Genomic DNA, 24,883 nt, shown 5'->3' on the forward strand with positions numbered 1-24,883 from the left:
ACTACACCCATACACCACTAACACACACAGATACACCACTAACACACACAGATACACCACTAACACACACCGATACACCACTAACACACACAGACACTGTAATAACACACGCCGACACACCACTAACACACACTAACACAATAAAGACTCAGGAACAGGAGAAATCTGTAAACCCAATTAGAATAAACCAAATTACACAAAAACTCCGAACTAAATATCTGAATTATTGGGAAACTGAAACTAAAACTCAAAGTAAAATGCAGTTATTTATTATTTGTTGTTATTTGTTATTTGGCCCTAAACAGACACTACAGTGCAGCAGATTATCTGAGCACAGTATCCGACCCTAAATTAAGAAACACCCTGACGAGGTACAGACTGAGCGCACATGACCTGGCCGTGGAGACGGGGCGACACACCCGGTCCTGGCTGCCCCGGGAGGAGAGGTTGTGTCAGCACTGCACTCTCAGTACAGTAGAGATGGAGCTGCACTTCCTCACCCGGTGTACCAAGTACCACCACACCTGCTCCCAATTCTTCCCTAAATTTAACAACGTCATCCCCAACTTTACCTCCCTCCCAGACCCCGACAAACTGCCCCACCTACTGGGGGAGCACAGAGAGAGCTGCACACTAGCAGCACTCTATACTCTCACCTGCCACCAGGTGAGGGACAGTGGGTGACCATGTCTCATACATACACACATACACACACACACACACACACACACACACAAACTGATCGTTTTTCTACCTCATTAATGTAAATATTATAATTTTTGTTATTATTTTTGCACTGTTTTTATTAATATTTTATTCTATTTTATAATATTTTTTGCACATGTAACGGTTCTGTATATTTTTGTTTTTTCTTATTTTTATTTGTATATTTCTCTGTAACTTGCTTTGGCAATACGAATGTCCTTATTTGTCATGCCAATAAAGCTTCTTTTGAGTTTGAGTTTGAGTATAAGTGTGTGTATATGTGTGTGTTTGTGTGTATGAGTGTGTGTGTATATGTGTGTGTGAGTATAACAGTATAACAGTACGTGTGTGTTTATGAGTGTGTGTGTGTATATGTGTGTGTGTATGTATGTGTATATTATAATAATGCTTTTGAGTCTGATGGTGTGTGTGTTTGTTTGTGTGTGTGTGTGTGTTCGTTTATGAGTGTGTGTATGTGTATGTAAGAGTGTGTGTGTATTTGTGTGAGTGTGTGTGTTTGTGTATGTAAGAGTGTGTGTGTGAGTGTGTGTATGACTGTGTGTGAGTGTGTGTATGACTGTGTTTGTGTGTATGAGTGTGTTTGTGTGTGTATATGTATTTGTGTGTATGAGTGTGTGTGTATGTGTGTATGTGTGTGTGAGTGTGTGTTTGTGTGTGTGTGTGTGTATGTGTTTGGATGTATGTGTGTGTGTGTATGTGTACAAGTGTGTGTATGTGTGTGTGTGTTTGTGTGTATGAGTGTGTGTGTATGTGTGTGTGAGTGTGTGTATGAGTGTGTGTGTTTGTGTGTGTGAGTGTGTGTGTTTGTGTGTGTATGTGTGTGTGTATATATGTGTGTGTGAGTGTGTGTGTTTGTGTGTGTATGTGTGTGTATGAGTGTGTGTATGAGTGTGTGTGTTTGTGTGTGTATGAGTGTTTGGGTGTATGTATGTGTATAATATAATAATGCTTTTGAGTCTGATGGTGTTTGTGTGTTTGGGTGTGTATGTGTGTGTATATATGTGAGTGTGTGTGTGTGTATGAGTGTGTGTATGAGTGTGTGTTTATGTGTGTGTATGAGTGTGTGTTTGTGTGTGTATGAGTGTGTGGGTGTATGTATGTGTATAATATAATAATGCTTTTGAGTCTGATGGTGTGTGTGTGTTTGGGTGTATGTGTGAGTGTGTGTGTTTGTGTGTGTATGTGTGTGTGAGTGTGTGTGTTTGTGTGTGTATGAGTGTGTGTATGAGTGTGTGTTTGGGTGTATGTATGTGTATAATATAATAATGCTTTTGAGTCTGATGGTGTGTGTGTGTTTGGGTGTATGTGTGAGTGTGTGTGTGTATATATGTGTGTGTGAGTGTGTGTGTTTGTGTGTGTACGTGTGTGTATGAGTGTGTGGGTGTATGTATGTGTATAATATAATAATGCTTTTGAGTCTGATGGTGTGTGTGTGTGTTTGGGTGTATGTGTAAGTGTGTGTGTGTATATATGTGTGTATGAGTGTGTGTTTGTGTGTGTACATGTGTGTATGAGTGTGTGTTTGGGTGTATGTATGTGTATAATATAATAATGCTTTTGAGTCTGATGGTGTGTGTGTGTGTTTGGGTGTATGTGTGAGTGTGTGTGTTTGGGTGTTTATGTGTGTGTGTATATATACAGTATGTGTGTGTTTGGGTGTATGTGTGAGTGTGTGTGTGTGTACCCTGACCAGGATAAGCAGTGGTTAAATAATTCAATGAATGTGTCCTGGTCAGGGTTGTGGTGGGTCCATCTTCCCTGGAATCACTGGGCATAATGCAGACCACACCCACCCTCTCAGACATCAGATCATGTGTTTATGTAGACGCCCGACTGGCTGATAGCACCTCTGAGGATTGGAACCCTGTAACACAGCGGTAGTGAGCTAGCGTGATTAACTTTGTGTTATTGTTTATGATATAATCTGAAGCATTAGGTGCAGTGTAACAGTGTGTCTGACTTTAATTCATTACTGTCGTATATGATGTACGACCCCCAGTGAAGTGCCGTTACACTGCTGTATGTGTGATGTTTTTAAATCTCAGCCAGAAAAGATATTAGCAATGACCGCTAGCTTATCCTGTATCAGCTCTAAACAATCGAGTGGTTTTTCTGTAGACACGGCTATGGGGCCTGGATGGGGGCGGGGGTTGGTGCCGGTAATAATGCGTGGGCCAGACTAGACTGCCGCGATCGGTTCTATTGATTGTGTTGATTTGATTTATTGAGCATTCGCGCTCTTGAATGTGGCATCTGAGAAGCTAATCTGAAATGGCTGAGGACAATCTTCTGCCTTACAGAAAAATGTTGGAGATAAGGAACGTGTACAAAGCAACTACACTTATCTTCATCACACTCTAGTGTAGTTTGCAGCTTGTGTGTGTGTGTGTAACTTGCTTTGGCAATACGAATGTCCTTATTTGTCATGCCAATAAAGCTTCTTTTGAGTTTGAGTGTGTGTGTGTGTGTGTGTGTCACTGGTTTGTCTGTTAATGTTTCTGTATACTTGTTTTTGAATGCTTTTGTGGGTACCTATGTGTATGTGTATATTATAATTATGCTTTTGGGTCTGGTGGTGTGTGTGTGTGTGTGTGTGTGCGTGTGTGTGAATGTATGTGTATATTATAATAATGCTTTTGGGTCTGATGGTGTGTGTTAATGTGTATATGTTTTATGCTATTACATGTATATAATAAAAATGCATTTGGGTGTGTGTATAGTATAATAATGCATTTGGGTCTGATGGTGTGTGTGTATGTGAGTGTGTGTGTCTAGGTGGCAGTTTGCTTAGAAGTATGTGTGTGTGTTAGCCACCGGTCAGCCTGTTAATGATTGTGTCTATATATTGTGTGTGTGTGTGTGTGTGTTTGTATGTGTGCGTGTTTGTTTATGTGTGTATGTATGTATGTGTGTATGTATGTGTGTATATGCCTGTGTGTGTGTGTTAGCCACCAGTCTGTCAGTGTTCCTGTATGTATGTTTTGAGTGCTATTACAAGTATCTATGTGTACGTGTATATTATAATAATGCTTTTGTGTCTGATGGTGTGTGTGTGTGTGTTTGTGTGTATGTATGTGTATATTATAATAATGCTTTTGGGTCTGATGGTCTGTATGTATGTGAGTGTGTGTGTGTATGTGTGTGTATGTGTACAGTATATTATAATAATGCTTTTGGGTCTGATAGTGTGTGTGTGTTTGTGTGTATGTATGTGTGTGCATGTGTGTGTGCGTGTGTGTGTGTGTGTGTGTTATAGTAATGCTTTTAAGTCTGATGGTATGTGTGTGTGCGTATGTGTGTATTATAGTAATGCTTTTGGGTCTGATGGTGTGTGTGTGTGTATGTATGTGTGTGAGTGTGTGTTTGGGTGTGTGTGTGTGTGTGTGTGTGTATGTATGTGTATATTATAATAATGCTTTTGGGTCTGATGGTGTGTGTGTGTATGTATGTGTGTGTGTGTGTGCGTGCGTGCAGGGTGTTCGAGGCAGTGCAATCACTAGGCAGAACAGAGTGGATCTATAAATTGATGGAATTCAGAGCCTCCAGCATCGATTACCGTTCTAACAAACAGCCGAGCTCAGAGCGTCTGATTATTTTTAGACAGAGATTCTGTTCTCTCAGCAGCGATTCTGCTGATGCTGTCACACGTTCACACATCTGCTATGATCGCAATTAGACGGGATACAGAATAATACCTCCATCTACATGCACCCTTTTGTTGTGTTTGTGATACCACATGAGCGGCCCTCGCTCGACCCCCCGCGTTGGTCTGTGCTGGTGTGAGTGACCCTGCTCACTAGGCGGAAGTGGATTTGCTGTTGCAGATGTCAGCGCCCCCCTCTGTTGTGTTGTTCCCGGCTTTTAGTGGCACACATTTCCTGTCGATCAATGCAATGATTATCAGACACTGTAGTACATCTGAAGGTTAGTTACACGCCGTGTGTATCTCTGCAGTACTGACCCCAGTTTATTTTCCTTTTCTTTTTATTCATGAATTAAGAGCAAAACCGAGACACATGCTTCAAATAATTCTACTAAAGTCTTCTGTTTTTCTGTTTTTAAACTTTAAATCCAAAGGCAGATCTGAAAAACACTAAAAAACAATTAAAAAAAGAATTACTAAGTAATATTAGGTTACAGTAACAGCCTTAAAAGTGACAACCATAAGAATAACAATGAAAAAAAATGAATAAATAAGTAAATAGTACATAAATATAAAATAATAATAATAATAATGTTAAAAATAATGCTAAATAAATACCAATAATTAAAAAATTAATAAATAAATGAATAAGCAAATGAATAGTGCCTAAATACAAATAATAATAATAAAAAACAATAATATGTATTATAAATAAATAAATGCCAATCATTAAAAATAAATATATAAATAAGTAAATAAATAGTACCTAAATATAATTAATAATAATAATAAATAATAATAATATTACAAATAAATAAATAAATATCAATAATTAAAAATAAGTAAATAATAACAAATTAAGTAAATAAATAGTACATAAATATAAATAATGTTAAAAAAATAAATAAATACATACCGATAATTAAAAATAAATAAATAAATAAGCAAATAAATAGTGCCTAAATATAAATAATAATAATAAAAACAATAATATTCAAAATAAATAAATAACAATAATTAAAAATAAATATATAAATAAGTAAATAAATAGTACCTAAATATAAAAATAAAAATAATAATAATATTAAGAAAATACATAAATACCAATAATTAAAAATAAGAAAATAAATAGTACATAAATATAAAAAATAACAATAATACTCATTTTAAAAATAAATAAATACATACCAATAATTAAAACTAAATAAATAAATAAAAAAGTAAATAAATAGTACCTAAATATAAAAATAAATAAATAATAATATTAAAAATAAATAAATACATACCAATAATTAAAACTAAATAAATAAATTAAAAAGTAAATAAATAGTACCTAAATATTAAAAAATAATAAAATAATAATTATATTAAAAATAAATAAATACATACCAATAATTAAAAATAAATAAATTTTCAAAATTATGAAATAATTTATTGAACTTTATGGTATTGTAGATGTAGAGGGTGATATTAATGTTTGTCTGAGTGCTCAATATACAGTACATGCTCAGTGTACAGACCTTTTTTTTAATACTGTTTATATTTATACTGTTAGTATTTTTTGTGAAAACAATCACCTCTGGCTTTACATATTCAAGTTCAATCAGCTTATTCTTGCATATACAAAGCAGCTGCTCTGTATAGTTCCTCTCATCCAGTCGATCGGGCTCCTGATTGGCCCCTCTGAATGCACAGATACACGCTGACCTCAGCAGAAGGGGCTGGAAATCCGCCTCTGACGTGGTTCCTCCTACCTCACAAAATCAGTCATGGTGCTTCCCAGGAGGGGATTCATCAATTACCAGCGAATGTTTGACTGGCACAGGCGTAATGACAGGACCTTGATATTGACCCGTCTCCTGATAGGCCTTCTTTTTACAAACCTGAAAAAATCAGTGAACATTGATCGTTTTTTACAGACCTTTGACCTTTTTGTCTTTGCTGGCCTTAATAGTTGTCTTACTGTCTATGTTTGTGATTGGTAATGTCAAGTTTATTGTGTAGCATATATATTTTTTATTATATTATATTTTAGTGTTATGATTTTATAGTCTTAAAGCAGCTTTACAGAGATCCAGGTCCACCAGATCCACCAGGTCCACACCCTTAGAAAGAAATCTGGACGGGATGGAGACCTAAACTTGACCCATTCCTCCTAGACGATCTGGATATTTGGATGGTTCTGGCTTAAAAACAACCTATAATTAATATAGAACCTTTTTATAATGTCAAAGATGATTTTGTTGTTAATATAAATGTTAATTAAATTACTTTTGACTTCATATAAATATTAGTCTAAATTAATGCGTTAATTATTGCGATTAATTTGAAGTATTTAACGCGTAAAAAAAAAAATTAACGCAATTAACGCAGCTGGGTGTTTACTTCAGACCATCGCGGCTAACGATGGATTAAAATTGTGTTTTAGACGGGAAGTTTTACTTTAAAAAGTTGCCTGGTACATTAATTATTTTCCCTTCTGCTCTTCCCTCTCATTTCAGCCCTGTGCGCCTCTTTTCTCTGTATATGTACGCTCTCTCAGCCTGTGTTTTATGTGCGCAACCTGTATTTTCTGTATGTATGTGCTTTACCCGAGTTCTCTCTCTCTCTCTCTCTCTCTCTCTCTCTCTCTCTCTGTGTGTGTGTGTTTAATCTTTCTTTACATGTATTTTTGTGTGTCTGTTCCTGCTCTCTGTCTACTTATGGAATTCGAAAGTCTTCATCATAAGTCTACTTACTTCTGCATGTCTGTTATCTCCCTGTGTAATCGTCTTTCTCACTCTTCCCTGGATCATCTCTGTGTATGCAGGCATTTGTAGCATACAGACAGGAAAGTAGTGAGTGTAATTAATAACAATTTACTAACATGTTTAAAACATCCTGTGCTTTCTATTTCATTGTCAATATGTCTGCTATTCAGTGGTGTTGCCAGCCTTATGCCATTTGTTTAGAGTTATGTAGCCCTCAGACGATTATCCAGTCTATTTAGTGAGGTTCAAGCCTGTATAACGGCCTCAAAAGAAGAGGAGGATGTCTGTCTTCTTGTTGGGTTCTTCTGATACAGATACTGATAAAGTGGAAGAGTCCATAGAACAATGTCTAAACCACTATAAAGCAGAGCCCAAAATGGATATGGAGGGGTGTCCACTACAGTGGTGGTCAACAAGAGAAGGAGCAAAAGCAAGGCTGGCACCCATTGCACACAAATACCTGTCAACCCCTGCAACCACAGGAGAATCTGTGTTTAAAATTAAAAAGATACAATTAAACAAAAGTATTTAAATATAGATATTATTCCATTGAGTTTATTTTACAATTAAATGTACATTATTAAAGGAAAATTATTAAGGAAAAATGCGATTAATCGCGATTAATTACAGCAAATTGTGCGATTAATTACTTGTTGTTTTTTTTTTTTATCGATCGACTAATAAATATATTTTAAATATATATAAATATACAACAATGTATAAAATCCCACCATTTAGCATTTCAAGCTATAAATGACAAAATACATCAATGGAAGTGTTTGGAATTACAATCTTAGCTGCCTTGTAAGCCACCAAACTGACTGATGTTTTGCAAATGGTGGCTAGCACACAAGCTAGCATACATTTAGTAGCAAGTTTTGTTATATAGCTGTGTTTTTTGTGGGTGGGTAGCACTGTCGCCTCAAAGCAAATGGTCCGGAGTTCGATTCCCAAGTGGAGTGATCCTGGTCCTTTCTGTGTGGAGTTTGCATGTTCTCTCTGTGGCTGTAAGGGTTTCCCCCAGGAGCTCCGGTTTCCTCCCACAGTCCAAAAACGTGCATTCAGGCTATTTGGAGCTAATTGGTGTTTGTCATTTGATGGACTGGCGGCTTGTCTAGGGTGTTTTTCTATCGTTCGCCCAGTGATTTGTACCCACTGCGACCCTGAATAGGATAAAGTTGTGATAAAACAGACAATAAATGATTGATATGTTGTTGAACGATTGATTTTTAGTGCATTAACTATTAGTAATTTGCAGTGGTTAAATGTAATGCTAACATTATGTTACTGAAGCTGAAATATGTAGTGCACTGTGCTCTTGAGATGGTACCATACAAGTTCACCATACCAAGTTCATGTATTGTAGCCACACCCATTGCTAACAATCAATTACATGCTTTTTTACACTGAGGGATCAGTTTGGGTAAAGCTCTTTCCAGAACCAGCTTGACTGTGCCACCAAAAATTAGGTCCATCATATGGCAGTGGCCTACACAGAGCCCTGACCTCAACCTCATTAAACATCTGGGATGTTGGAAGGTGGATTGCAAACCAACATGAGCACGTGACGCACAGATACTCCATGGGGGCAACTGCATAATAATGCCCATGGCTTTACATTTACATTTTTGGGCGGCACAGTGGCTAAGTGGGTAGCACTGACGCCTCACAGCAAGAAGGTCCTGGGTTCGATCCCCAGGTAGGGCGGTCCAGGTCCTTTCTGTGTGGAGTTTGCATGTTCTCCCCGTGTCTGCGTGGGTTTACTCCGGGTGCTCCAGTTTCCTCCCACAGTCCAAAGACATGTAAGTGAGATGAACTGGAGATAAAATTGTCCATGACTGTGTTAGATATAACCTTGTGAACTGATGAATTTTGTGTAATGAGTAACTACCGTTCCTGTCATGAATGTAACCAAAGTGTAAAACATGACGTTAAAATCCTAATAAACAAACAACAAACATTTAAATTTTTTGGATTTAGCAGATGCTCTTATCCAGAGCGACTTGCAAAAGTGTTGAGCGTTAGTAAGTAAAATTAGTAAAGAGGTGACGAAGGTTTTTAATCGTCTTTTGAAGACAGTGAGAGGCTCAGATGTTTGAACAGACAGAGGAAGTTTGTTCCACCACTTGGGTGCAAGTACAGTTTAAATAAGAGCAACAAACTCATGGTCAAGTGTCTACATACTTTTGGGGTATGTATTACAGATCAGACCAGGTGAAACAGGTCACCAGATCATACAGGTTCAGGTAAAATTCTAAATAAAAGCCTTTTTATATTGCTTAAAGACGTTTACACTATAAACGGTTATAAACATCTGAATCTGAAGAACATTGTTGGTTTGGCTTTCAGAGGAACCACGAGATCCATAAAGAACCTTTTAAGCCGAGGTTCCTCTTTAAGGTTTTCTGTAAGAGGTCCTGGAAAGAACCACTTAGTTAATTAAAAAAAAAACTTTCTAAGTAGGACACCAATAAAAAAGAGGCTCTTAATGAACCATGAATTGAACTGCTCTGTAGGGAACCAAAGGTACTTCTTCTGTATCATGGTTCCAAAAAAACCCTCTTCATTCCAGCTGGCACTTTTATTTTGAAGTGTAATAAAATGTATTAGATTTAAATTGTAAGCATTAATTTCTGCATCTCGATTATTAACTAACCACTGTAGGCGCTAATAACTGATCTGTATATAAACACAGTGGCTCGGTGGGTAGCACTGTTGCCTTACAGCAAGAAGGTCCTGGGTTTGATTCCCAAGTGGGACAGTCTGGGTCCTTTCTGTGTGGAGTTTGCATGTTCTCTCCATGGGTGTGTCCGAAAACCTTGTGCGCTCTCTACGTACATAAACAACATTTTTTTATATATATATTTTCTTTATGCATTTTCTCCCCTTTTTCTCCCTTTTTAGCGTGTCCAATTACCCGATTGCATCATGCTTCCTCTCCACCAATGCCGATCCCTGCTCTGATTGAGGAGAACTAAGCTAACCCACGCCCACTCCGACACGTGGGCAGCAGCCGTATGCATCTTGTCACCTACACTTGACGAGTGCAGTGCAGCTCAGCGTTGTGTACGGAGAGACACACCCTAGGAGCACTCTGTGCAGGCGCCATCAATCAGCCAGCAGAGGTCGTAATTGCACCAGTCAGTGAGAGAGACCCCATCCGGCTTAGTCCCGCCCATATCTGAACAACAGGCCAATCGTTGTTCATGTGGCCGCTCAGCCTTAGACGGCAGGCAGAGCTGAGACTCGATGCGATGTATTCGAGATCCCAGCTCTGGTTCCAGCGTGTTTTTACCGCTGCGCCACCTGAGCGGCCTACATAAACAGCAGTTTACGTCATCCTATGCACCCTCCTGAGAAGAAGGCTGTTCGAAATTTTAGATGCTTTAACATGCTCACTAGTAAGGTATCTTAATATTTCAACGCTATTTTGACCCAAGAATGAGGGAGCATCTGATGCTGCCTTAGCGGTGAAGGCAATCCCAGCATTCAGTGCGGCACAACTTTTTTCACAGAAAAATAAAAAACATGGTGGACGGTGCAGAGAAACGAGTTATTTTCAAATGTAAATAAATTATTATTGATTTTTAATTTGTATAAACGTGCACAAGTGTTTTTATTTGTTAATTTGGGCTTGTCAGCGAATGTAACCATTTTCGGTACATGGAGGGAGATGTTATTTGACATGCTAGAGTGCTGTGCCACCCCATCCCATTGGTTTGAATGGCATGAGGCTATTGTATTGAGACTGTGTTAGCTTAGTTAGCAAAAACGGATGGAATCGCTGTCTAAGTAGCGTGTTTGAATAACTTACCTTATATATATGTACTGTATATACAGGTATATATACAGTATAATGATTTATTAGAATCCTCTATTCTGCGGCAGCTTCCTATGTAGGCAGTAAGACAGCAAGACAGCTCACTAGGTTTTCAAACACTCCCTGTGTCTGTGTGGGTTTCCTCCAGGAGCTCCAGCTTCCTCCCACAGTCCAAAGACAGGCACTCAGGTCAGTTGGAGATACTAAAGTTATCCAAGTGTGTCTGTATATGTGAGTGTGTTTGCCCTGTGATGGACTTGCAACCTGTCCAGGATTTTTCCTGCCTTTCTCCCAGTGAATCTGACCCATCCAAACCCTGAGTAGGATAAAGTGGTGGTAAAACAGACAATGAACGAGTGAATGAGTGAATGCTATACTGGCATTCAATCTTTAAAGAAAATCTTTACAGAAATCAGTAACATAAGCAAATAAATGGATTGACTGAGTACTATTACTAAGTACTGAGTAAATCTAACCTAAAAAATATCGGTATCTTAATATGTGAAGTAAGCTCAGTGTCTCAGATCCGGAGCTGTTATCCAGTTTTTTGTCCCCAGGATTTCTGTTTCCTTCATTAGAATATTTTCTAAATCGCTTTAAAGCAAGAGCGCAAATTAATTCAACTGTAGCAAATTATTTTTCCTCGTCAAGTGTATGTTTGGTACAGTAATAGAATCGCCTCCCTCCGCCTTTAGGCGGTTCCTCTATTCTTCAGTAACGCTGGAGTCAAGCGACCTTTGACAGTGTGAGGGGGGAAAATTAGGCGGGAGCTGAGAGCACTTGACAAGTTACAGAGACTAAAGTGTTCTGCTGGCGTGCAGAGAGAACAGGGAGATCGGCTGATCATGGCTGATCACGGCTGATTATGGCTGATCATGGCGGCTTGGTTTGGTGGACGCTGTTTCTCTCCTCCGATGTCGATTATAAAACCAGAACCTGTTTTAAAACTGCATCCAAGCCTTACATCACCAAGCGCAATGCAAAGCGTCGGATGCAGTGGTGTAAAGCACGCCGCCACTGGACTCTAGAGCAGTGGAGATCTGTTCTCTGGAGTGACAAATCACGCTTCTCCGTCTGGCAATCCGATGGACGAGTCTGGGTTTGGCGGTTATCAGGAGAACGGTACTTGTTTGGTGGAGGGGGGATTATGGTGTGGGTTGTTTTTCAGGAGTTGGGTTCGGCCCCTTAGTTCCAGTGAAAGGAACTCTTAATGCTTCAGTATACCAAGAGATTTTGGACAATTTCATGCTCCCAACTTTGTGGGAACAGTTTGGGGATGGCCCCTTCCTGTTCCAACATGACTGCGCACCAGTGCACAAAGCACAAGATCCATAAAGACGTGGATGAGCGAGTTTGGTGTGGAAGAACTTGACTGGCCTGCACAGAGTCCTGACCTCAACCCGATAGAACACCTTTGGGATGAATTAGAGCGGAGACTGCCTTCTCGTCCAACATCAGTGTCTGACCTCACTAATGTGCTTCTGGAAGAATGGTCAAAAATTCCAATAAACACACTCCTAAACCTTGTGGAAAACCTTCCCAGAAGAGTTGAAGGCAGACGAGCGAATACTTTTGGCAATATAGTGTATATGTGACTCCGATTTAGTGTCATGTCATTGCTGAGAATGATCCACCACCTAAATAATACCTGCTCTGTGGTGGTCCTGTGGAGGTCCTGACCATTGAAGAACAGCATGAAAGGGGGCTAACAAAGCATGCAGAGAAACAGATGGACTACAGTCAGTAATTGTAGAACTACAAAGTGCTTCTATATGGTAAGTGGAGCTGATAAAATGGACAGTGAGTGTAGAAACAAGGAGGTGGTTTTAATGTTATGGCTGATCAGTATACTGTATATATACAGTATATATATACAGTATATATATACACACACACATTTTACTATGTCTGGGAGATCTGGGTTCAAATCTATCAGTCAGCCTGGCATCTAAACAGACATGGTTGCCAATGCTGAGGTAGGAAGGGGGTGGCTGAAGGGTAGTGGAACTGTGGAACTGGACATGCTCACATCCCTGACCAGGATAAAGGGGTTTATAAAAAGATATACTATATAGACAAAAGTATTGGGACACCCCTTCTGTTTTGAATTAATTCATTTTCTCAGGCACACCAGTTGCTAACAGGTGTAATAAATCAGTTACATAAAGGAAATTACATGCTTCCAACATTGCAGCAACAGTTTAGGGAAGGTCCTTTCCTGGTCCTCTTGTGGTCACGGTCAGGTGTCTATATGGTGAGTGTATATATTATCTGAACAGGAATATTGATCTTGATGTTGATCTTGACAGCCCTGGCTATAATTAATTACTGGTGAATGGCTTCAGCGCAGACGGTCAGTTCAGTAGCCCGCTCTGTTCAGACTGGTGTTGGATCTAAAGCTCATCAAAAGAATAACGTGGAAAAGTGACACACAATCAGATTTGAGTTTGAATTAGGAATTGAAGACGTAATCCTGCAATGTAAATGGAGTATGGTTGTTGTCTCTCTCTCTCTCTCTCTCTCTCTCTCTCTCTCTCTCTCTCTCTCTCTCTCTCTCTCTCTCTCACTCTCTCTCTCTCTCTCTCTCTCTCTCTCTCTCCTGCTGTGTTTTCTGCTGTAGTCCCATGATCGTTGCAGCGGTATTGATTATTTCACATACTGATTATCTAAAAAGGCCTTGTGCTACTGTAGGCATTGGATTTATTTTGGTTTAATTATTTATAGGCTCGGGCCTCATAGTAAGCACTTGCTCTCCCTCAGATCATGAAGGATTACACTGTTAATATTCAGCAGTGTATTTTTATTTATGTTTGCATTGAGCTGCGATTATAACCGAACCGTCGGCAGCTTCCTCTAACGTCTGTCTCTCTCTCTCTCTCTCTCTTTTGCCGTCTGTCTCTGTAGAGGGAGCTCAATTCGGTGGCAGCACGACTGGCAGGGCGACAGGAAGAGAGCGAGCATTCCCACAAGCATGTGCTGGAGCTGAGCCGCGAGTTCAAGAAAAATGTCCCCGAGGTGAGTTAGAAGCCCCACGCCCCGCGCTCCTGTGCATCATGTGACCTTTCGCTGACTTATTCTTTAAATCCATAATCCCTTTTAACGCACATGAATGCAGACGCCGACGCTCTTCATACAGACCCGGCCTGTTCTAATCAGCAGCGCAGGGCTTTAAAAAGAACCAAACTTCATCTTTTGACTACAGTACATCCGTACGGCTCTTCTAACATCTTACACACGCTGGAAAATCCCCCCAGCACCCGCTCTCTCTCCTCTAATGCTTTACGTTATTAAAGCCACTGATGCCTCTTAGGTAAAGGTGAGAGGGGGGCAGAAATGCATGTCACGCACCTCCTGTTATACATGCACTGACATTTACATTTTTCCTCATTAACAGACCTTTTTCTCCCCTGATGTGCTTAAAAACGTTTAAAGCTTCGACATCACCGCCGTCTCGAAGCCGCAAAGCCTCATTTGCACAGCACTTGACACAAATGTCATCAGTGACAATCAGGATTTATAGTCATGGCATACTTTCAGAGGAATGCTGGGATAACTCTGATCATTTCTCTTTGATGTAAAGTGCACCAGCATTTTGTCTGATCTATTTCTTTGGGCCAAAAGTATGTAAACACCCCTCATAATTATGAAGTTTTTAAAGTGTAGTCTAGCCTCTCCAGTAGCTCCATCAGTGTTGTATGTCTATATCGTTTATTCTTTAGTTTGTGTCACTTTTTCTATCATGAATCTATCTTTTTATTATTATGCCAGATGCACAGTTTGCACATACTGTACCTTTAGCATAGTGTGTATTGTATATATACACACGTGCATTCTTGTACATACTTACTTTATTTGTATTTGTATTAGTTCTTCTTCTTATTTAGCTTATTCAAATACTGGAGGCCAATATCCATCCATCCATCCATCTATCCATCCATCCATACACCCACCCATCCACCCAGCCACCCCACCCAACCCATCCATCCATCCATCCATCCATCCACCCATACACCCACCAAGCCAGCCATCAACCCACCCATCCAATCATCCACCCACCCATACACTCACCCACCCACTAAGCCGGCCATAAACCCACCCATCCAATCATCCACCCACCCATACACTTACCCACCCACCAAGCCGGCCATAAACCCACCCATCCAATCATCCATCCACCCACCCATACACCCACCCACCAAGCCAGCCATCAACCCATCCACCCAGCCACCCCATCCAACCCATCCATCCATACATCCATCCACCCATACACCCACCCACCCACCAAGCCAGCCATAAACCCATCCACCCAGCCACCTCACCCAAACCATTCATCCATCCACCCACCAAGCCGGCCATCAACCCATCATCCACCACAGCCACCCCACCCAACACATCCATGGTTTCTCATGGATGGCTTCTAACTATCCACTTTCTCCAATCCAGGTTGTGTGTGTGTTTTTTACTTTTTAATTTATTATTATTATTTTTTTAAATAATTTGGCCACTTGTTTATTTGCAACTGTCCCCATTTTAGCCACAGTATCATTTATACCTTGATTAAACATCTATAAATGGGTTCTATTTCCAAACGTAATGTATTTCCAAACATGTGGGGGTCCAGCCCTGGTTGGGTTTTTTGTGCTTTTTCTTCATCACATATTAGGAAATAACACTGATAAAGTTCATTATGACATTTTCTCTCTGTATAGGAAGTGCGGGAGATGGTCGCCCCTGTCCTCAAGAGTTTCCAAACTCAGGTCAGTTACTATTCACAGCACTGACAAAACCTACACACTGCATTTCACACTGAGTGTACAGCTGACGTCAAAAGTGTACAAATCTGTATACGGTTGTAGTTTGGAGAGCCTCATTACAGAATCAGTGTCTTAATCCTGACTGAAATGAGTTGCACTAAAGAAAGATCTGTGGTGTTTTTTATTTGTAGCCACATGCGAGCCTATGGCTGTGTGAAGTAGCTTGTTATTTATTTATGGCAGAACCTAAAGAACTCATTTTCTCTCAGCATAAGGTGACAGGTTGGATTTTCTTTCTGTTGTTTCTGTTGAGAAACAAATACTTTTTAATAGTTGCAGTCAAGCCAGGTTTATTTATAGTAAACAGGTAGCAAGTTAAATGAGAGCATGAAATTAATCATCCTAGTTGCTGAACGTTTATTGTTGATCCAGCAGTATGTTGCAGAAATCACTAAAATCCCAAGACTGTCGTAAGTAATTGTACATGTTCTTTATAAGTAGAGCCCTACTAAATTCACATTAAATTACACACATATTGAATTGAATGATAGAATAAATGGAAGCTATAACACACAGCACAGCTGCCTTAATAGTTGAACATCCAGCTACAGTGCGAGGCTTCCTGTGAACACGCCCCCCGACCCCCCGATACTCGGTTTTTCAGCACGAACCGCGACGTCATCTGCGGGCGTGTCACAGTGAAGAGGTTTGAGAAACTGCAAAACCGCATTTGGGCTGGACTTTCATATTTTAAGAGATGAACTGTGTGATATGACGTGATAAAAGTGACCCGGACAATATGAAAAATGCTTAACGTGAAAAATAAAGCTTAACGTGGCTTGTTGTACTAAACCAGTGATTGATGAATTTAGGCAGTACAAAGTGCTTATAACTAGTAATAACAAAGAGAAGTTTAGTGTTTCTATGTCGTACTTTTAGTGAATTAAGCCACGTTACGCTTTATTGAGGTGAAGCTTTTTGTGGATTCAGAAGCCCGAGCTGCAGAACCACCACACGTGAAGTTAATATGGCTAAACACAGATACATGTGGAGCTTTTAGACTGGATTTGATGGTTATTACACACAGATGTTTGTTCATGTCGTGGAACTTTAGTGATGTTTATCGCTTAAGCCGAACGCAGAGTAAATCGGCTATCTGCGCCGAGGGTCACGGTGAAAGCGAAGCGCAAAACGCTTCTAATGTCAATGAACTAAAGAAAACAACAACAGCAACAAACACGTCTACGTCTTCTTATCACCAATAGATGAGCAATGCTTTTTGTATAAAAACAAACATCTGTAACAGCAGCATAAATGCTCTCAGGTAACCTAAACACCCCGCCATCATGTTACGACTCTTTACTTTCGTTGTGTAACGCCCACCGTTGATGACGCTGGCTTGGTTCCTAAAATCTGGTGGAAACACAGGTCGGTTCTCTACAAAACACCAAGGTTCAAAGAAACCTGAACAGAACTGGTTCTAGAACCAGAGTTCTTTTGGTGGAAAAGCGCTAATAGTGCAATTTAACCAGTAAACGTGAGGCACTTGAACGCTGCACGAATGAAAAATTGTGAAAATGAAAAAACTGAATTACAACTGAATGAAAAACAGTTGTAGCCTAGTGGTTAAGGTACTGGACTAGTAAGCAGAATGTTGCTGGTTCAAACCCCACCACTGTCAGGTTGCCACTGTTGGGCCCTTGAGCATGACCCTTAACTTTCAGTTGCTTAGACTGTAAGTCGCTTTGGATAAAAGCGTCTGCTAATTGCCAAAAATGTAAATGTAAAAATGTTAAATCACTAAACACAAATGTTACATTTAGAAATTCACAGCAAATTGCAGATTACACGGGACGTGTATTTATTCTCACGACTGTAGCACGGTGAGTTAACTGTACAGTGTAGAGAAAGCGCTGAACAACTGCACGTCTGAATGAAACGTCTAAACTGTCTCCTACAGTGTTAAACAAATGAACTCCACTCAGTTCCTCTCATCCCACTCAAAATAAACTCCGTAGGAGCGGATTTAACGCCGTCGGTTTAACAGTACCGTTTATACTGCAAACATAACGAGGATCAGGAGCTGCTATGTAGCGGAGCTCGTCGAGAACATAACATCTTCATTCCAGCTCCTTATTGACTCGGTATCGTTTTACCGGCAGACTGGAGCAGCATCTTCTATCCATTAACATGCTGAAGTATCGAAGCTTCTGTCTGTCTCTCTCACACACACTTCCTGTTGTGTGATGGTGCTCCGCAACGCTCATCTGACACGCTGCCTGTCGAGAGAGTCATCCGATCTCTGCCCGAAAAACCTGCCGCTCCGGCCATTACGTCAAGGTCATAAATCATATCTGCGAGGCCGCTCCACGCTCCACAGAGCGCAGGCGTATCCAAGCCACACTGCAAATATGTTTCCAGCTCCGTTGCCTCATAAGATTCGGGGTGATAGGAGTGATTCAGAGCCACTCGGAGGCCAGACTGTGGCTAAATATAGCCCTGCTACGCCGGGTAGGTATGCAGCGGCACTTCCTTTTTGGTTTAGAGGTTTAGAGATCGACGTGAAGGTCTTCAGTCACAACCCGAGTCGTGTTTTTAGCTGCTTTAGATTTAGACATCTTGGACATTTTGACTAAGCGATTGCTAACTGAATTGTCGTAGGATTGCTAGGACTGCCAGTAAATGTGAGGCACTTAAATGCTGCACAAATGAAAAACGTTAAATCGCTGAACACATACCTTACAGTTACACAGTGAAATGATCATTTCACAGCTGTGAATTAGGTAGGGTCTTAATTCTGACCCTAGATCCTGGATATGATCCTCCGAGAGCCCATCATGGAAACCCTGACCTCAGGCACAAGTTGCTCATTCTCGGGCGTCATTAATTTAGCCATTTACTCGAGTATTTAAACACTGAGACAATTGAGAATAACCAATCCTCTTCCCCCGTGTGTTTTTCAAAGACAAGATGAAACCAGAGTGTTTGGAAATCACCACCCGCTGTGGCACCGCGCCGCCCGTGTCAAAGCGTGCTCACTGATATGTGTTTAGCTGTCTTTGTGCCAGCTATGAGAGCGAGCTAAGATGCACGGCTCCTGCTTCACTCTGCAGGTGGTTTATATGCACGTCTGTGTGTGTGTGTGTGTGTGTGTACGCGGGTCCCTCAGAAGTTGTGACTCCGAAAGTACTTTTGGCTCCCAGTCGGCGCTCTGTGTCTCCTCCCTCCCCGGCTCCGTGCGCTCTCCGCGTCCCCTGCCACGCCTGGACCCTTGTTGTGCCACTTTTCAAAAAGAGAAAGTTCGTCGCTTTGAAGTGTTCACAGCATGACAGGTTCCTCTTTTCTTTTTCTGTTTCATTTCGGCGCGTCCCTCCCCTCGTCCCGCGCGCCGCCTCGCCTGCTAATTATTGCTAACCAGCCGGCTGATTAGGAACACGCCGCCGACCTAGATTCCCGTCGCGTTCACTCGCTCGCGCCAAGGGTTAATCCCAGCGCTGGTGGCTGTCATCGGTGCCTCCTCGTTCTTTCCAGCCTCCTTCTCCTCTCTCTGTTCTTTCTCTTTCTGGGTGGTAGGAAGCTAACGAGGTCCCATCAGAGCCAGGCAGAGGTGTTAATTTGGCCTGTGAAGTGGAAAGGAGATTAAGGACAGCGCTGAGCCGAGTATACAGCTTAAAATACATCCCTGTCCTTATTAATCCGACCGTCCTGAGAGACGAGTAGAGCTTTTTGGTTTTATAATGAAGTGTTTCCTAATGAAGGTAATTTTAATAAAAAAACTTACAGATTAGAAGCCTGAGCAGGCGAGCACGATGCACCTTTTGGTTTACGAAGCTACTTTAAGAGAAAGTTCTTTGCACTTAGTTTCCACAGTAGTTTTTGGGGAAAAAAGGTCATGGCACGATAAAAACTGCACACAGCTCTCACCTTTCAGGTGTGAAAAGAGCAATTCGGTGCTGAATGCAGAGCTGGGGCTAAAAATAACCCCGCTGTGTTGGCAAAGTTGGGCTAAATACATTAAACATGCCTTAATGGCTAAATATAAACACTCTGTCCTAAATGTATTCAATTATTTATTTACCTATTTTCATTAACCACTTCATTCTGGTCAGTGCAGCAATGGATCAGCAACTGCACACAGGATGCCAATTTTTTTTTTTTAGGCAACACACTCACACATTCTCTCTATCATTTACACTTATAGACAATTGAGAGAAGACAGCTCACCTACTGCATGCTTTTAGGAGGCTGCTACATTTAAATGTCCGCTGTTAAGCCCTTGAGCATGGCACGATGGTGCAGTGGGTAGCGCTGTCACCTCACTGCAAGAAGGGCTTGGGTTTGATTCCTCTGCTGGGCAGCCAGGGTTCTTTCTGTTTGGATCTGTTGTGGCATGTTCTCTTTGTGTCCACATGGGTTTCCTCCCACAGGTACAAAGACCTAAAGTCAGGCATTGTGTGTGTGTGTGTGTGTGTGTGTTTGTGAAGGTAAGTGTGTCTGCCCTGTGATGGACAGGCAACTTGTTCAATAAATCAAACCCACTTGGACCCTAACCAGGATAAAGCAGTAGTAAAACAGATAATGAATGAATGAATCAATGAGCTTTTAAATATGACAAATATGCAAACATAAAGGACACCAAGAAGAGACAAATACGTTTTAACAGCACTGTATCTCCACCTAAACTCCACCAACCCACTAGTCTGTGTGACGTTTCTTTTACTTTCTTCTATGTTTAAGTCTTTTCTTCAGGAATTCAGTTTTTCTTTATGCCAGCATGTGGATTGGCTGCTCTCATAAGTGTGCACAAGTAAGCAGTTGTGTTTTCCTCTGGAAATTTTTCAGTTTTCTCTCCAGAATGTAGGTTAATACAGAAGGGCCCTAAAAGTATACACACGTCAGTAGTGGTTGTCTAGTATTGACGTTGTCGTTTTTGGCAATGTGTAGTATTAGCTAAGGCCACCGCGTGGCCGTCAGGAGAGTCAAGTACACTGGTGGAGACATGCTTGACTTTCTAACAATGCAGGACTATTGTAGAGTGGTTTTGGAAATGTAAGAATGTGTACGAAGTGCAACGTAAAATAGCGATATGAGTTTGGGACAGAGCCTCCAACACGCCCGACAATCGCACACATTCGTGATAAGTTTGCAGTGGTGTATAAAGTATAAAAGTACAAGTATCTTACCAGAAATCTACTTTGATAAAAGTAAAAGTCACCTCTTAAAATATTACTTGAGTAAAAGTCTTGAAGTATCTGATGTTTAATGTACTTAAGTATCAAAAGTAATTTTCTGATTTTAAATGTACTTAAGTAGAGGGCGGCATGGTGGCTAAGTGGGTAGCACTGTCGCCTCACAGCAAGAAGGTCCTGGGTTCGATCCCCAGGTGGGGCAGTCCGGGTCCTTTCTGTTTAGAGTTTGCATGTTCTCCCCGTGTCCGTGTGGGTTTCCTCTTGGAGCTCCGGTTTCCTCCCACAGTCCAAAGACGTGCAAGTGAGGTAAATTGGAGACACTAAATTGTCCATGACTGTTTGATATAACCTTGTGAACTGATGAATCTTGTGTAATGAGTAACTACCGTTCCTGTCATGAATGTAACCAAAGTGTAAGACATGACGTTAAAATCCTAATAAACAAACAAAGTTAATGCTGTTAATAAAAACGTGTGCATACATTTTTGGGTCCCTCTGTATAAGCCATAACTATTAGATTTTCTGCGTAGTTGGACAAAAAAAGCCTTATTTTATTTCATAAGAATAAGGTGTGTTCAGACCACCAGTACTAACTTTGTGCATTCGCCACGTTGTGATTGCTGTAATGTGGTATCGGAGTGTTGGCACGGTGCAAACAGCACCCAGCACTCCTCACCTTCCAGATGAGAAAATAGCAGAGAGTTGGAGAAGTACACTGTGCCAAGAGGAGGCCTGAGGTGGCTCCATGTCGCCAGTTTGGGATGTCAGGCCCAAATTAACCAGTCAGCTAATTTCTCTCAAAGTATTTCTCTCTGTCTCGCTAACTCTCTCTCTCGCTGTCTGTTGGGGTTCAGAAAGAGAAAACATCAGCACAGGGCCCTAATTATGGAAACTTGCTTTACAAAGATAATCCGAGGAGTAATTTAGCGTGCACAATGAGAGTTGTGGTGCAGCGCAGATGGAGATTCTGATAAATAGTTCGTAACGTGTAATTAGCGGCTCCGTTCGGTTTCGTGCCATTAACCCCTGCAGCCCAGAAATCATCATCTCCTCTCATTATCAGGCGGAGAGGTACCGAATCCAGCTGTCTCGGCATGCGCGCTCAGACCTGCCATTTATCTCCACCAGCCAAACCTGCCTGCATGCAGGGATTCTGGGTAAGACACCTGTTTTCTGGGTCACGGAGGCTAGCGGAAGGTTTTTTTTGTCAAGGTGCAGCACATTAAAAACTGCTGCCTGGAGTGATTTTTTAATTTTAGGCGTGGCTTTTTTGCATCTGCACAAATTCAGAAGTCATTTTGGGTTACCAGTTCACATTAAACACACACCCGTTGTGCTCGGTGCTGCTCATGTCCATTAATAATGTAAAATATAACAGATAAAGCGTTTTTCTTTATTAATGTGTGATTGTGCTGCCTGACTGTCTGGGCGGTGAAGTTGGTTATCCTGTCTAAAAAATGACTTTGTGTTTGGCAGTGTTGGGTTTTATTAGACTGTTGAGCCTTAACAGGATTAAAAAATAACATTTAAAAAATCTTTTTGATTTATTCAAATACAGTGGTACCTTGTAACTTGACGTCCCCTAAACTCAAAATCTTTGAAACTCGACGCCCTTCGAGGAGAAATTTGTACCCTTAAACTCGGCGTGTTCAATTAAAAAAAAATTTCAAATTTCAAATTAACAATGAACAGCCGCTTTTCTCATCGCTCGGCTTGAGCGGTGCGGTGCGGTGAAACATCATCAAAGTGTGAATATGAGACGAATCTGCATTTGTGTGGAATAACCATCAGATTCACTCTCAAAGCTCCACATGTGTCTGTGTTTATCTGGATTTTCCTCCTGTTTCACTTTTAAACTTGTGTTACAGCTCGAGGGTCTGAGCAATTGTGAGAATCGGCTTTTCCGAGAGTCTAAAACGCTTATCGTTAAAAAAAGCTTAACGTGAACTAATGTATTCAAAGAATGACACAGGAGCACTTCTCTTAATTATTACTGCTCATAAGTTCTCTCCACTAATGAAATTTAGTTTTGTGCATCGACACATGCCATAGGAAATAATGACACAGCCAGTGCACAGGCTTTTGTGCCGCTTCTCATGTGAATGCGCCGGTACTGAACGGAATACGGTATTCCAAGATCAAGCATCTCCATGATTAAGAAGCATAAGGAAACAATAAAGAAGTAAAGCTAAAGTGCAGGTTTAGTGTATTTTTATATAGATTTAAAATAGTTTTCAACTGTATTTTAGTGTTGTTATATTATATTTGTGTTATTTTCAGTGTATAAGTGTCAGAAACAACCTCATTATTTTACATTAGCCTAAAATATATTCAGTTCCATGGGACCATGGAACACATTAACAGGTTTCCCAAACATCCTTATGTGAGAAAATACCTTAAACTCAACATCTTTTAAACTCAACACCACTCCCAGAACCAATTGACGTTGAGTTTCAAGGTACCACTGTATATATTAATTCTTGTTTTTTTTCTTGATTGGTCAGAGTTTCACTGGGTCCGGTGCCACCCTGAAAAGCTGGACAGTTTATTGCAGAGCAACACCCATTTAGTCGCTACCTAGGGGCAAATTAGGGGCGGTTATTTACCTCTTGTGTATGTTTTTGGAAGGCTGAGAAAAACACCCAGTACCCACCAGCACCCAGAGGAAACATTCAGCGCAGCCACCGTTCACTCTTTACTGGTAATAATCACCAGCTAGTGTCCGGACCTCAAATCAGGTGGAGCCGCTCAGTCTTTGATCATTCAGTGTCATAAGTGATCTGCTTTTCTCCTGCCTCCTGTTTGATTAATCCCCAAAGGAAATGATAATTCATCTTGAATGTATAAATATGTTATGAATGGAGGAATAAATCAGAGGGTAAAGGAATGGTAATTAATTACGGCTGGGCTACATGTGAGGAGAAGGAGGGGAAAAACACATTTTTGTCACTAGCTTCCTCGGTCGTGATTAAGAGAGCCATAATTACCTTTCCGTCCGAGCGACTGCCTTCGGCCTGCCGATTCGTACGGGACCACAGTTCAGGCGTCGTAAAGCTTTTTCCTGGGTGATTTTTAGAAAGGCTGGATGGTCGTGTCGTATCTCAGTGCCTGTTAGACATAAACGCTTTTTTATTCACTTGTCTCTGATGGAGCTATAAGGGCTGGAACCTGGCACAGTGTGTGTGTGTGTGTGTGTGTGTGTGTGTGTGTTCATTTAGAAGTTTAGGGGGTTTTGGACCTTGAGTTTTAATTGCAGCCCTGCAGAAATGTAATTTTAGCGATCAACAAGCATCAGGTTTCATGTCGAGTTTGGCATAAAATTTTTAAAATGAGTAAAATATTCACCAGTACACAGACTTTTTTTCTTTAAAATTAGTAACAAATGTTGAGAAATAAGTACATTTATTTGCTAGTTTTTATATACATAGTTTTAAATAAATGGGTTAGGATTCATTTATGGGTGGCACGGTGGCGTGGTGGGTAGCACTGTTGCAAGACGGTCCGGGTCCTTTCTGTGTGGAGTTTGCATGTTCTCCCCGTGTCTGCGTGGGTTTCCTCCGGGTGCTCCGGTTTCCTCCCACAGTCCAAAGACATTCAGTCAGTTTAAGTGGAGAGACTGAATTGCCCTATAGGTGAATGTGTGTGTGTGTGTGTGTGTGTGTGTATGTGTATGTGTGTCTGCCCTGCGATGGACTGGCGCACCGTCCAGGGTGTTACTGTGTGCCTTGCGCCCACTGAAATGTTGTGATAGGCACCACCCAAATAATACCTGCTCTGTAGTGGTCCTGTGGGGGTCCTGACCATTGAAGAACAGCATGAAAGGGGGCTAACAAAGCATGCAGAGAAACAGATGGACTACAGTCAGTAATTGTAGAACTACAAAGTGCTTCTATATGGTAAGTGGAGCTGATAAAATGGACAGTAAGTGAAGAAACAAGGAGGTGGTTTTAATGTTATGGCTGATCAGTGTATAGTCCCAATATACGTCAAGTTAACCCTCC

At 40.9% G+C, this 24,883-nt stretch overlaps 1 protein-coding gene across 1 annotated transcript in view; it reads left to right on the forward strand.

The window, feature by feature from the left end:
* Nucleotides 1-24,883, forward strand: part of cux2b (cut-like homeobox 2b) — a 186,704-nt gene that overhangs the window by 73,219 nt on the left and 88,602 nt on the right. Inside the window, exons 2-3 of the mRNA XM_062998879.1 lie at nt 13,844-13,954; nt 15,649-15,696. Coding sequence (XP_062854949.1) covers nt 13,844-13,954; nt 15,649-15,696 — 159 coding nt within the window. The remainder of the gene's footprint in view (nt 1-13,843; nt 13,955-15,648; nt 15,697-24,883) is intronic.

This window comes from Trichomycterus rosablanca, chromosome 7 (assembly GCF_030014385.1).
Source record: "Trichomycterus rosablanca isolate fTriRos1 chromosome 7, fTriRos1.hap1, whole genome shotgun sequence".
Classification (NCBI taxonomy): domain Eukaryota; kingdom Metazoa; phylum Chordata; class Actinopteri; order Siluriformes; family Trichomycteridae; genus Trichomycterus; species Trichomycterus rosablanca.